The 14,049-nt window shown below is 41.8% G+C and overlaps 2 protein-coding genes across 2 annotated transcripts in view; both read left to right on the top strand.

Moving 5' to 3' along the window:
* Positions 1-14,049, top strand: part of LOC149709591 (uncharacterized) — a 35,715-nt gene that overhangs the window by 11,612 nt on the left and 10,054 nt on the right. The window contains exon 2 of the mRNA XM_089864976.1: positions 6,802-6,838. The gene's annotated coding sequence lies outside the window, so the exon portion shown is untranslated. The remainder of the gene's footprint in view (positions 1-6,801; positions 6,839-14,049) is intronic.
* LOC149709592 (uncharacterized) lies at positions 7,944-13,385 on the top strand. Its single transcript, XM_089864048.1, has one exon. The coding sequence runs from the start codon at positions 7,944-7,946 to the stop codon at positions 13,383-13,385; it is 5,442 nt and encodes a 1,813-aa protein (XP_089720174.1).

Genomic DNA, 14,049 nt, shown 5'->3' with positions numbered 1-14,049 from the left:
AGAGAGCTTTCAGTTGGCTGAGTAGTACGCCACACCCTCCTAAGACTTGCCAAGGTTCTGGCAGCCATATTAGTGGGTATCAGCTTTCCTTCCTTATTCAACCCACCAGTATGGCCGCCGTGAAAATCATCTCACGAATCTTAGCTCCTCCCCCAACCGAAAGCTCCCTATTCATTTTTATATAGAATTACTACGTCTTTTCTTAGATTTCTTTGTAACTAGGAAAAAAATGTTTGAATATTAAAGAGACGTTTATTATTAGAATTTCTGGATTTTACTTCTGACTCTGTCCCCTATCTCTCTCTCGCCTTGAAATTCCAAATTGTTGCTCTTAGACCGTTCCCTTTGTCTTCGTCTCTCTCTACCTTTCCTACATTTTTATAGTCACGCTTTCATTTTGACTTTAAATCCATAGACAATTTCTCATCAGACTGCATTTCGCCTATTTTGCTTAATTACTCGGTCCCTGATTGTCGTAACCCACCAAGTAATTAGGTATCGTTGATAAGGGGACAGACAAATAGGACTATAACAAACTCAGTACCAGAGTTAAAAGGTGTCGTGTAAATAAGCCCGTCTTAAAGGAAAGGTTCAGTTAACATAGCATTACACCTTAAAATAACTGTCTTTATCTAAATATAAAAGGAATTAAATATTAAAAATAAATAAATGATCTTCTATTACAATATGATAATTAGTACATTTAATTAGTCTTAAAAATAATCAAGGACTACCGCGCCAACCGCCATTGGTTTAGTGGCGTCTGCTAAATCGAAGTTACCCATACCTCTCTCAGCCGTAAAATGGTTCGGTTTAGCAGACGCCACTAAATTAATAAAAAAAAATTAATCAAAATCCCCTATGGAGAGGATTTTTACGTACATTTCGCTCCAAAGAGGAGAGAGAGGAGGGGAGATAGAAAGGCGCTTTATAAAATCCGCCGAAAAATGTGGAAAATAGGGGGGGTAGTAAAAACAATTTTCGGTACGTTTAGTTTTAGGACGCGCAACCTTTGCGCATGGGGGGATTGACCTCCTCGCCTTATCTCTGTCATCCCTTACGTCAACTGTGCGCGAGAAAGCAGCGCTCAGGCGCCGCGGTGTACCCTAGATTTACCCCCGTTTTCACCACGCATGGATCACGGCTGCCTATACTGATTCTCTCTCCCTCTTTCTCTCCTCTTTGATTACTCGGGCCCTGATTCAGATTGTCTTAACCCCAAGGTTGGGGGGGGGGGGGCAATCATAAATGGCCACGTTATTAGAATCGGTATCTTTTTATGAGTCATTCGCGGCGTATTCAAATTATGATTCCGACGTTTTAGGGCGTTTAAGCTGTACTTGATTTTATCAGGAAACGAGATACGCAACTTCTGATAAGGTTAGTTTGAAACTAAAAGTTTTAAGGTGGAATTCATAAACGTCGGACGCAATGCAATGTAGTACAGGCGAAGGCAGGGCGTCGTACGCCAACAGCAGACGTTTGCGCGCATCGCCCTGCCTTCGCTTGTACTAAATTGCTTTGCGTCCGACGTTTATGAATTCCATCATTAGTCGCCAAGTGTCACGCAACTGCGAGTGACAGTAAATTATAATAGTAAAAGCAGCGCGTATTGTTATTGCAGACGCCGCCATGTCGTCGTCGCAAAGTTCCTTCCAAGATTTTGACCAAGTCGAAGACCAATTGTTTTTTCGGGAATTTTTGAAAGGAACTTCTAGACCAACGAAAACGTTCCGATTTATTCGGACTGACGTGGCCATAAACTTAACGCGTGCTCGGGGCAGCGACGAGTTGAAACTATACATGGCCCAAAACCACGGTGGGCAAGCTATGGACAAATACTTGCGGGTTCTAGCCAAATACCCGTCTCTGTACCCGCAATTACGCTTTGAAGAAGGTCCCTATTACACGCCCATTCGCTCCAAAGCCGAAATCAAGGCTTACCTGAAAAACGGTGACGTTAACACCGTTCACGAGAACGACTTGCGACTGAGTTGTGTCGAAAATGAGATAATTCTACTTAGAAGAGTGTACCATTACTTGCAAGGTTACGGTAAAAAAGCGGACCCCTTACGAGTGAACAAAGACATTTTTAAAGGAATTAAGGGTGACTTCAACTCCTTGATGACCCTCGTCTTCGGGTTCCGTGCCCATAAAACGTTCCTGAAACTCCATCCACAGATTTTTGAATTTTCCACGATTGGCAATTCAACTTTTGTTTCGTTGAATTGGGAAGTTGATCTAGAAAATTATATTTCCAACGTGGAACGGTTTAAAGTGCCTGAGAATTCAGCAACTTCCAACGTGGAACGGTTTAAAGTGCCTGAGAATTCAGCAACTTCCAACGCCGAACGGTTTAAAGTGCCTGAAAATTCAGCAACTTCCAACGCCGAACGGTTTAAAGTGCCTGAAAATTCAGCAACTTCCAACGCCGAACGGTTTAAAGTGCCTGAGAATTCAGCAACTTCCAACGCCGAACGGTTTAAAGTGCCTGAAAATTCAGCAACTTCCAACGCCGAACGGTTTAAAGTGCCTGAGAATTCAGCAACTTCCAACGCCGAACGGTTTAAAGTGCCTGAAAATTCAGCAACTTCCAACGCCGAACGGTTTAAAGTGCCTGAAAATTCAGCAACTTCCAACGCCGAACGGTTTAAAGTGCCTGAGAATTCAGCAACTTCCAACGCCGAACGGTTTAAAGTGCCTGAAAATTCAGCAACTTCCAACGCCGAACGGTTTAAAGTGCCTGAAAATTCAGCAACTTCCAACGCCGAACGGTTTAAAGTGCCTGAAAATTCAGCAACTTCCAACGCCGAACGGTTTAAAGTGCCTGAGAATTCAGCAACTTCCAACGCCGAACGGTTTAAAGTGCCTGAAAATTCAGCAACTTCCAACGCCGAACGGTTTAAAGTGCCTGAAAATTCAGCAACTTCCAACGCCGAACGGTTTAAAGTGCCTGAGAATTCAGCAACTTCCAACGCCGAACGGTTTAAAGTGCCTGAAAATTCAGCAACTTCCAACGCCGAACGGTTTAAAGTGCCTGAAAATTCAGCAACTTCCAACGCCGAACGGTTTAAAGTGCCTGAGAATTCAGCAACTTCCAACGCCGAACGGTTTAAAGTGCCTGAAAATTCAGCAACTTCCAACGCCGAACGGTTTAAAGTGCCTGAAAATTCAGCAACTTCCAACGCCGAACGGTTTAAAGTGCCTGAGAATTCAGCAACTTCCAACGCCGAACGGTTTAAAGTGCCTGAAAATTCAGCAACTTCCAACGCCGAACGGTTTAAAGTGCCTGAAAATTCAGCAACTTCCAACGCCGAACGGTTTAAAGTGCCTGAAAATTCAGCAACTTCCAACGCCGAACGGTTTAAAGTGCCGGAAAATTCAGCAACTTCCAACGCCGAACGGTTTAAAGTGCCTGAGAATTCAGCAACTTCCAACGCCGAACGGTTTAAAGTGCCTGAGAATTCAGCAACTTCCAACGCCGAACGGTTTAAAGTGCCTGAGAATTCAGCAACTTCCAACGCCGAACGGTTTAAAGTGCCTGAGAATTCAGCAACTTCCAACGCCGAACGGTTTAAAGTGCCTGAAAATTCAGCAACTTCCAACGCCGAACGGTTTAAAGTGCCTGAAAATTCAGCAACTTCCAACGCCGAACGGTTTAAAGTGCCTGAAAATTCAGCAACTTCCAACGCCGAACGGTTTAAAGTGCCGGAAAATTCAGCAACTTCCAACGCCGAACGGTTTAAAGTGCCTGAGAATTCAGCAACGTTTATCGCGAGGGACAAACAGGAAGTTAGGATCGTCGGGTTATTGGTTAATGAATCGATTAAAATCGCCGGTGAAACTCGTGTCGTGTTCAATATTGAAATGAGTCAAATTTTGAATAATAAATACGTGGGATATCCGGACACGACGAACGAAGATTTGAAGCGTATTTTGGATAAATATTCGGCCATTTTCCAACCGATTATCTCGTTATCGAACTCGAAAAACCCCAAGTGTATCGGCTATTACATCGCGCCACAAACAAATATTTACCACATTTTGAACTCGTCAGACGACCTGCTCTTCGAAGCGGTCAAAGTTCCTCCTGAAGAAATCAGAATCCTCGAAAGGCGACTAAAAGCGATTAAACGCGAAGTAGCCTGTCTGAAAGCCGTTCACGCAGTGCTGAGCAAACTCAGTGGCGAGTGTGATCTCGATTCATTCCGGCATCTCGTTGATGGTCTCTTTAACAACGGCAATAAGAAATTCATCGCGCGTTTCGGGATTGAAGAGTTTTTGCAAAAATACGCGGAATTTTTTGATTATAACAATAAGGGTCTTTACAAACTCAGATTTGGCTCCGAAGAGTTACTGCTCGCTCATAGCGAGGCTCTGCTCAACGCCGGAAGAAATTTGTTTAGAGACGCCTTCATAAATTACCAGGGAGAAATTACGTCATACACGACACGCCAAACTAAAAATGAACAGCTGCAAATGGCCACTGCCAAAATACGTAACTCGGGACCCCAAAAGCCAACAACATTGGCCGGTGAAACTCGAAATGGTCAAGTGGCCAATCGTATTCCTAACGAAACTACCACGGTTAGAGTTTTATTCGAAGAATCGATTAAAATCGCCGGTCAAAGTCGGGTCATTTTCGTTGACGAAATGAATCAAATTTTGAATAATAAATACGCGGAATTGCCCAACACTTCAAAGAAAAATTTGAAGCGTATTTTGGACAAATATTCGGCCATCTTCCAACCAATTATCCCTTTATCCAACAAGAAGAAACCCAAGTGTATCATCGGCTATTACATCGCGTCTGAATCAAAAATGAACCTCGTTTTGAACTCTTCACCCGATCGAGTCTTCGAAGCCGTCCAAGTCCCACCCAAAGAAATGAAAATACTCAAAAGGCAATTGGAACGAATTAATAAAAGAGAAATTTCCTCTCTGAAAAACGTCCGCGGCCAATTGTTACGGCAATTCAATGGCCAATTTACTCGATCCCGATTCATCAATTTGGTTCATAATAATATTCGCAAAGCGGACGCCGAGTTTATCAAGAAATGCGGCTTTGACAATTTTTTGCTAAAACACAAGCCCGTTTTTATCTTCCCTCCTCGCGAGGAGGAGGAGAGCTCTTGCGAAGCTCACGATGGCTCTTACACAGAGGAGGAGGGGGAGGACTATTACCAAGATGAGGAGTACTATTACTATTACGAAGATCAGGAGGAGCATGAGCCTTACCATTACGAAGAGGAGGAGGAGCCTTACCATTACGAAGAGGAGGAGGAGCCTTACCATTACGAAGAGGAGGAGCCTTGCCATTACGAAGATCAGGAGGAGGAGGAGCCTTACGATTACGAAGTGCGACTCGCTTCCGAGGAATCTTTCAATCTTTATATCGAGGGTCTGCTAATGGTCGGACGCGATTTGTTTCGAGAAGCCTTCGAAAAACATGCGGGAGAAGACGCGTCATGGCACCCGGAGGACGCCTTTGGTTCTTTGTCCTTCAGTGAATGTTTGTATCAGGACGAAGATGAAAGTTACTTGGATCTCTTGTCGAGTTTAGTCCATTACCAACCCGATGAAGAGTCTCTCTCGCTCCTGGCCGCCGCCGCAGTTTGCGATAAAAGCACGCAAACAGATTCATCCGGCCTCGTGTCCTCCGTTTTCTTGTATCCCGTCTAAAGCGCCCTTAATGTCTCCGTCCTATTGAATTTTATATAAAATTCAAAATGTTCCTTGACTGATTTGAAACCTTTCTTACGTTTCTTTTTGTAACTTGTAAAAATTATTCGAATATTAAAGAGAAATTGATTATCAGAATTTCACCATTGTATTTATTATAAAACATTTCCGGTGCAAATAAACGCGTGCCTATACGTCATAGATATATCAACGAATCATATCGCTTGAAACGGGTGCCTTCAAGGTGATTCCCGAAGGAATAAGGTGTACCTGGGTTACATTTTTCTGTTCCAATTGACTGTAATTGTCCAAAACAGTGACAACGGATTGAGAGTTAAATCTTTCCCGGTTAGGGTCTGTCTATTCCTACTACCATAAGTTCATATAAGATATGTTCATTCCATAAGTTGGTTAATCTCTGGTAACTTAGAAACTGGAGCTTGTAATTTTGAAGTGAACGAGGTAGGTCATAGATTCGAGGTGGTAAAGCGAGGGAGACCTGGTGCATGAGGCGCTGCTGTCAATTGGGGGCTTAGTAAGTTCAGACTAAATATGAGCTAGATGGAACTTGGTCCTGCAAAATTAACCACCACCGAGTGTAGGACTTCAATTGACTCGCTTCCGTCGTTCTCCCTCGAACTAGCTCGAGTTGTAAGTCTCTCAGTAGCATTACGAACTTGTATAGGTAGTCGATCATACTTATGGAAGGAACGTATCACTTATAAACTTATGGTGCTACTTAATCTATTAATTGACAGTCATTAGGCTCCGGTCTCTACAATTAGCTAAAGTTGTCTTGGGTTTGAAGTTATTAGCGTTCGTTATCGTTCAGTCAGAACTTTTATAGGAGTATTTAAGACGAGAGTCGGTAATTTACCGCCTCTGAATGACGCAATAAATCTAGGCCTAGGATGTGAAAATGAAACTAAAACCAAGTGTCTCCCATTTCCAGACGCTAGACTTTAAAGATGGGCCAATAATAAGTTGTTTAAATATATTTCGAAATTGGTTACTTCAAGTTACATTTTGACTGAAATATAAATAGAGTGAATAGTTTTAGTTCGGGATGGTTTCTGATGGTTTTTCTCTTCGCCGTTGCGACGTTCTTCTTCTTCTTAGGAGTGGAATGACTGGCGTCTTTGACGAGGCGGAATTGGCCGTGTAAAATATTTTGTCAAAATTTTCTTAATTCATTCATTAGTAGTAGTATTATTGTCATTTAGTTGATTAACGTTTTTTATATTTTTTATTGTTATTATTATTTTATTGTGCCTGTTCTAAAATTCGAGAAAATTAAGTTGTTTGTGTAAAATTTGGAAAATTTGTTATTCATGTATTTTTAAAAATGTTTTCGTGCTAAAAGATATTTTTGAGGGTAAAAAATAGTTCAAAAATAGAGCACCCTGCTGGGGGTACAAAGAGTGAAAAAAGTAAACCAGAAGCAAACTGTAAAAACCCTTTACGTAGGTAAAGATTGAAAAGAAAGTTGAGGCAGGTGAACGGCCCTGCTAGTGGAAAATCACCAGTAAAGCGAAATAGTTTTTAAGAATAGCCAAAAGGGCACTGAGCTGGGGGGGGGGCGTGTGGGCCCCCTTAAAAATAAGAGAAAGTAAAAACGTTTTTTGAGCAAAATCAGAAGTTAGAAGTCAGTCACTGTTTAGAGCGTGGTACCAGAAAGAACTCGAGAAAAGAATAACTGTGGGGTCCTCGAGAAAAATAAAATAGAGCGAGCAAACCTAAAGAGGTAAATAAAAATGTTTTAAGGAATTTTTCTGTGCGGGCGGGTTTAAAAACCCAAATTAATAACTAAGGAACTGAGCGGAATTAAGAAATAAATTAAGAATTTTTCTGTGCGGGCGGGTTTAAAAACCCAAATTAACCAATTAATAGAACTTTTCGAGCGAGCGGTTTTTATACCAAAATTAAATTAAACTTTTTTTGTGCGGGCTTTTGTTTTAATAATCTGAGCAAAATTTTCAATGAATAAATAAATAAACTGAACTTTGGTGCGAATAGACTAAATGATTTTAACACACGTATCACAATAACAGTAATTATAATGTTTCAGTCCGTTATGATTACTTAAATAGACTCTCCCAATTAACGAACCAGGGGTTGCCAAAAAAGGCGCAACATTTTTTGGTGCAAGAAACCCGGGATAAGTGGACTTTAGATACGTGGTGGTTAGTAAAAAATTCAATGTGCGCGTGAAACAAAGAAAAATAAAAATTAAGTTAGTGGACCTAAACAAAAGAGCCAAAATGACCGACGTAAATCGGCAAAAAGCCAAACGCGTGGCGATTCGAAATAGTTTACAACGCGCAATGGATATAATTAAAGTCCAACTGGACGAAGAGGAACCGGACGAGGACGAACTATTAGATCAGTACGCGCAAATCGTGGCTAGAGAGAAGAAACTCGGTCTGTTAAATACATCTATAGCCGATTTAATCACGGACTCGGATGAACTTGATGCGGAAATTAACGAGGCAGAAACGTGGACGGATCAAACAACGCTATGGAAGGACCGCGCCAAACGACGGGTCGAAAGAATGGAGAAGGACCGGTACCATGCGGGAACCGGAATCATCGCGGCAACAAGCGGCACCGGATTACCTACGCCGTCGCCAACTCCGAGTGGTCACACGGGAACGTCGATGAACTTCGTACCGTCGGTCAAGCTACCGCAACTCCAGATTCAAAAATTCAGCGAAGGTGTGGAACAATGGTTTCGTTTCTGGGGCCAATTTGAAAGCGCCGTACACAACAATGCCAACCTTACTAATGCAGATAAGTTAAATTATTTAAAAAGTTATTTGGAAGGTGAAGGCGCGGAAACTATTGGTGGAATTACCTTGACGGATGAAAATTATGTACTAGCAGTTAATCAGTTAAAGAAACGCTACGGGCGTAAAGATCGTTTACTTAGTATAAGGTTAAAGAATTTTCGTGAATTAATATCGGTTCAAAGATCAGATGATGTAAAAGGATTAAGGCGGTTGCACGACGCGGCGCAAATTGAAGTTAGGAGCTTACAATCATTGGGAATTTTAACGAGGGATTCTGGAGAGTTGTTCGCCCATATGTTAGCTGGTTTTATGCCAAAAGAAATAATTGAGAGCTTTTGTAGAGAAAAGGAGAAAAGTAGGGATGTTAATAATCTAGAAGAAATTAACGATTGGAATCTTGAGGATTTACTAAATTTTCTACGCGTGGAAATTGAAATTAAGGAAAGGGCATTATCAGTTGCTAGGTCTGTGGTTCCGACAAAAATAAACAATAGCACTTCGAGCCAGTGGGATAAAAATAAAGAAAAACCAAATTTAAATTCTTGGGTTAGGCCTAGACCAATGCCATCTGCGGCAGTTTTGAATGCGGGGGTGGAGCCATTTAAAAGAGCGTGTCCCTTTTGCGAAAGACCACATCCATATTACGAGTGTAATCAAGTTAGTGTCAATGAGAGAAAGACAATAGCGTTAAGAAAAGGATTATGTTTTTTATGCTTAAATTCAGGGCATTCGGCGCAAAGATGCTTAGGTAGAATTAAACAATGTAGAAAGTGTGGGCGGGCCCATCATCAGATTTTGTGCGTGTATAGGGTAGATAGCAATACTGAGCCTAAAAGACCGTTCTCGCAAGGGGGCAATAACAATAGTAACAATGTGCAGGTAGCTAGTTGTAACGTGGCCGCAGCGAGCGTAGATCAGGGGTCAGAAATCTTGTTGCAAACCGCGCGGGCAGCCATTATGGGTCCGAGTGGGGAAATTGGTAGAGCGCGCTGTTTGTTGGATGGGGGAAGCCATCGCTGTTTCGTCAAAGAAAGTTTATCACGTGAATTAAATTTAGAGCAGGTGGGGGAAGAGTCCCTTAGAATTCATCCCTTTGGACGGGAAGACCCCATAGTGAGCGTGAAAAGAAAAGTAAAAATAGTGCTGAAAAATATTCATAACAATGAACAGGTGGAAATCGAGGCGTTAGAAACCCCCGAAATCACGGGAGCAGCTTTAACAATACCTGGGGAAAACATAGCGCAAGAAATGAGGCAGCGAGGATTACAGCTAGCGGATGAGCAAGAAAGTAATAGTAATGGGGCAAACAAGAATATTGACATACTCATAGGATCAGATTACTTTTGGAAAGTGGCAAAAGCCACACCCCTTCAGCGTTTAGGAGAGGCCTTGGTAGCGATTGATACCAAGTTAGGGTGGACATTGCAAGGTCCCACACAGGTTAGAGGGTCGACAATAGGAGCAAATACAATAGCGGTCATGAAAGTGTCAGTTTATGAGCCAAATAAAGAGGAGAATCTGATGGAGACCGTTAGTGCGTTCTGGAATTTAGAACATATAGGGATAAGGGACAAAGGTGGAAATGAGACTAATGAGGAAAATAAAACCTTGGGAAAATTTGAGGAAACAATTAAATTGCTGGATGGGCGTTATTCAGTTAACCTACCTTGGAAGGATAACGTCAAAGATTTAGGGGATAATTTTGGGGAAGCGAAGAGAAGAACCTTAAACTTATTGCGCAAGTTAAGAGCGAATCCCACCGAATTTCATGCCTATAATGATATAATAGAGGGACAGTTAAAAACAGGTATTTTAGAGCATGCGCCATTAACTAACCCCCCTAGTGGTCCCGTGTATTATCTCCCGCACCGAGGTGTGTTTAGAAAAGAAAGTTTGACAACAAAAACTAGAGTAGTGTGCGACGCGTCATCCCATGTTAAAAATGCGCTTTCCCTTAACGAATGCGTCGAATCAGGCCCCAATCTCCTACCCGAGCTTTTTAAAATTCTAATTAGGTTTAGAGAAAATAAGATTGCGGTGTCTGGCGACATAGAGAAAGCTTTTCACCAGATAAGCGTAGCAGAGTGCGATAGGGATGCGCTGAGATTCATTTGGGTAGCGGGTATAACAAGCCCTGATAATGAAAGACTAGTAACCTTAAGATTTGCAAGAGTACCATTTGGGGTTACGGCAAGTCCGTTCCTATTGGCCGCTACTATCAAACACCATGTGAAAAAATACGCGGCAGAATATACAAACACGTGCAAAGTCCTCTCGGAAGAATTATATGTGGACGATCTAATATCAGGTGAGGATAGTGTGAAAAAGGCGGATATTTTAATCCAAGAAAGTAGTAAAATCCTGATGGAGGGTGGAATGAGGTTAAGGAAATGGAGGAGCAACTCCAAATATATAAGAGAAAAATGGGGTGGTCAAACAGAAGGTGGTCAGAGCTTACCTAACCCAGGTCCATTAAAAGTATTGGGATTAATGTGGGATGAAACGAAAGATTTACTATTGTTTGAAGTCGAACCATTATTAGAATTTCTTCTAAACAAAGCTAACACAAAACGATGGGTTTTAAGGGCAGTGGCCCGAATCTTTGATCCCTTAGGTATTTTAGCCCCCTTCACGATTTTAGCTAAGATACTATTCCAAGATATTTGGCAATGGCAACAGAATAAAGAAAACAAACCTAAATCTAGCAAAATAGAATGGGACGAACAGCTGCCCGAGAGTATTGGGGAAAGGTTTAACAATTGGTGCGAACAGTTACCAAATTTAAATAGAATTAAAGTACCAAGGTACTATTTTCAAAATTTGCTAGAAGAGAAGCCCATGTCAGTAGAGCTGCATGGCTTCGTAGATGCCAGTACTCGTGCATATGCCTGCGTCTTTTATTTAAGAAATTTGTTTAAAAATGGATTAATTACAACTGTACTGGTTAGCTCTAAGGCTAGGGTTTCGCCCATTGGTTTAAAGACCATAACATTACCCCGATTAGAATTAATGAGCGCGCTACTGGGCGCAAGACTAGGAAATGAGCTCCTAGAAACTTTGAAAACAAAACCTGAAAAAATGGTCATGTGGGGAGACTCCACTATCGCTTTAAATTGGATCTATGGGTGCGCGGATAAGTGGAAGCCCTTCGTTAAAAATCGCGTGCAAGAAATTCAAAAGTTAACAAACAAGGACTGTTGGAAACATTGTTCCGGTAAAATAAATCCGGCCGATTTACCCACGCGCGGTCTAACTCTCGCGAAATTAGCCGATAATGAAACCTGGTGGCACGGGCCACAGTTTTTAAGAGAACCCGAACTTTCCGCGCTAAATTTTAAACCGAGCGAAGAAATCCCAGAAGAAATCGCGGAAGAATTACGGGCAACACCAATAGAAGTAGCGGCAAATATAAACCTAGTAAAGCCCTTGGAACCTTTGCTAGCATTAGAAAATTATACTGAGCTAAAACCCGTGCTTCGTCTAACCGCCTGGATTAGACGATTTGTGCATAATTCCAAGCCAAAGAGCACCAAGAGAAGCGGACCCTTAAAAACAGTAGAGCTAGAGGAGGCCGAGAGGTTTTGGATAGCCAAGGCCCAAGGTGAATGTTACGGAGAAGAAATGAGAAACTTAGAAGCCGGGAAGCCAGTCCCTCGAGCATCAAAAATTCTGTCGCTGAGCCCCCAAATAGATGCCAATGGGCTTCTAAGAGTAGGCGGAAGATTAGACGCCGCAAAAATGACGTACCAAGAAAAACATCCGTACATTCTGGCCGCCAACCAAAGGTTAACCCATCTGATGGTCGTGTCCATCCATTTAAGATTACAACATGCCGGGGTTAACGATATTCAAGTCGAATTAAGAGAAACTACGTGGGTCCCGAAAGGAAGACAACTCATTAAGAAAATTGTAGCTTCGTGTCCTCGGTGCAAAGTCTTCAAAGCAAAGCCAGCCATGGCCGTAATGGCACCCTTACCGGGAATTAGAATAAATGCAGCACCGCCCTTTGAAGTCTGTGGTATTGACCACGCCGGACCGCTTTACACTAAAAACAATGAAAAATGCTATATAGCGCTGTATACATGCGCAGTGACGCGCGCGGTGCATTTAGAACTTGTATCCAGTTTAAGTACGGAGAGTTTTCTAATGTCGTTTAGAAGGTTCATAGCCCGTAGAGGAATAGTGCGGATCATAATGAGTGATAACGCGGCGACATTTAAGCGCGCAGATGCAGATCTGCAAATTTTGTTAGAGCATATGAGGAACCCAGAGGTTCTGAATTATTTCGGAGCTTTAAAGATTACCTGGAAGTACATAGCCGAAAGAGGAGCATGGTGGGGAGGCTTCTGGGAGCGACTGGTGAGGTCAGTCAAAGGCGCTCTCAGAAAAGTGCTCGGTAAAGCCCACCTCAAATATGAGGAACTTGAAACCATTTTAATAGAAATCGAGGCGACCATTAACTCTCGACCTTTGACGTTCGTACACGAGAATCCAGGGGAACCGTGCCCCCTAACTCCAGCGCACTTTCTCGTGGGTAAACGGTTAACCGCGTTGCCGTCCCAAATATATTCATCTAGTGAAATGCCCCCCTCAGATAAACGCGAATTAATTAAGAGACTTAAATACCGCCAAACCCTTCTTGATAGGTTTTGGGTGAGATGGAAGCACGACTACTTGCTTGAATTAAGGTCTGCCCATCATAAAATATCTAATGGAGTACCCACGCGTGAATTAAAAATTGATGACGTTGTGCTTATAGAAGACTCTAAACAGCCTAGAGCTATGTGGAAATTAGCAATCGTAGTTGAACTAACGAAAGGTAGAGACGGTGTCGTCCGTTCTTGCCTAGTGAGGTTACCAAACGGGAACCGTTTAAGGCGTCCAGTACAGTTGCTGTATAATTTAGAAATATGAATTTAATTTTTTTTGTTGTTTAATTGTAAACCCATTTTGAACCCTTACGGTTCAAGGTGGGGAGTGTAAAATATTTTGTCAAAATTTTCTTAATTCATTCATTAGTAGTAGTATTATTGTCATTTAGTTGATTAACGTTTTTTATATTTTTTATTGTTATTATTATTTTATTGTGCCTGTTCTAAAATTCGAGAAAATTAAGTTGTTTGTGTAAAATTTGGAAAATTTGTTATTCATGTATTTTTAAAAATGTTTTCGTGCTAAAAGATATTTTTGAGGGTAAAAAATAGTTCAAAAATAGAGCACCCTGCTGGGGGTACAAAGAGTGAAAAAAGTAAACCAGAAGCAAACTGTAAAAACCCTTTACGTAGGTAAAGATTGAAAAGAAAGTTGAGGCAGGTGAACGGCCCTGCTAGTGGAAAATCACCAGTAAAGCGAAATAGTTTTTAAGAATAGCCAAAAGGGCACTGAGCTGGGGGGGGGGGCGTGTGGGCCCCCTTAAAAATAAGAGAAAGTAAAAACGTTTTTTGAGCAAAATCAGAAGTTAGAAGTCAGTCACTGTTTAGAGCGTGGTACCAGAAAGAACTCGAGAAAAGAATAACTGTGGGGTCCTCGAGAAAAATAAAATAGAGCGAGCAAACCTAAAGAGGTAAATAAAAATGTT

This window comes from Phalangium opilio, unplaced genomic scaffold (assembly GCF_054372755.1).
Source record: "Phalangium opilio isolate 3A_F unplaced genomic scaffold, DU_Popi_V2 ptg000013l_1, whole genome shotgun sequence".
Classification (NCBI taxonomy): Eukaryota; Metazoa; Arthropoda; class Arachnida; order Opiliones; family Phalangiidae; genus Phalangium; species Phalangium opilio.
This window is presented reverse-complemented; position numbering and strand designations above follow the sequence as displayed.

Bases quoted from the DNA above. Each gene is read 5' to 3' on its own strand.
- LOC149709592 (XM_089864048.1), top strand. From the start codon at position 7,944: ATGACCGACGTAAATCGGCAAAAAGCCAAACGCGTGGCGATTCGAAAT.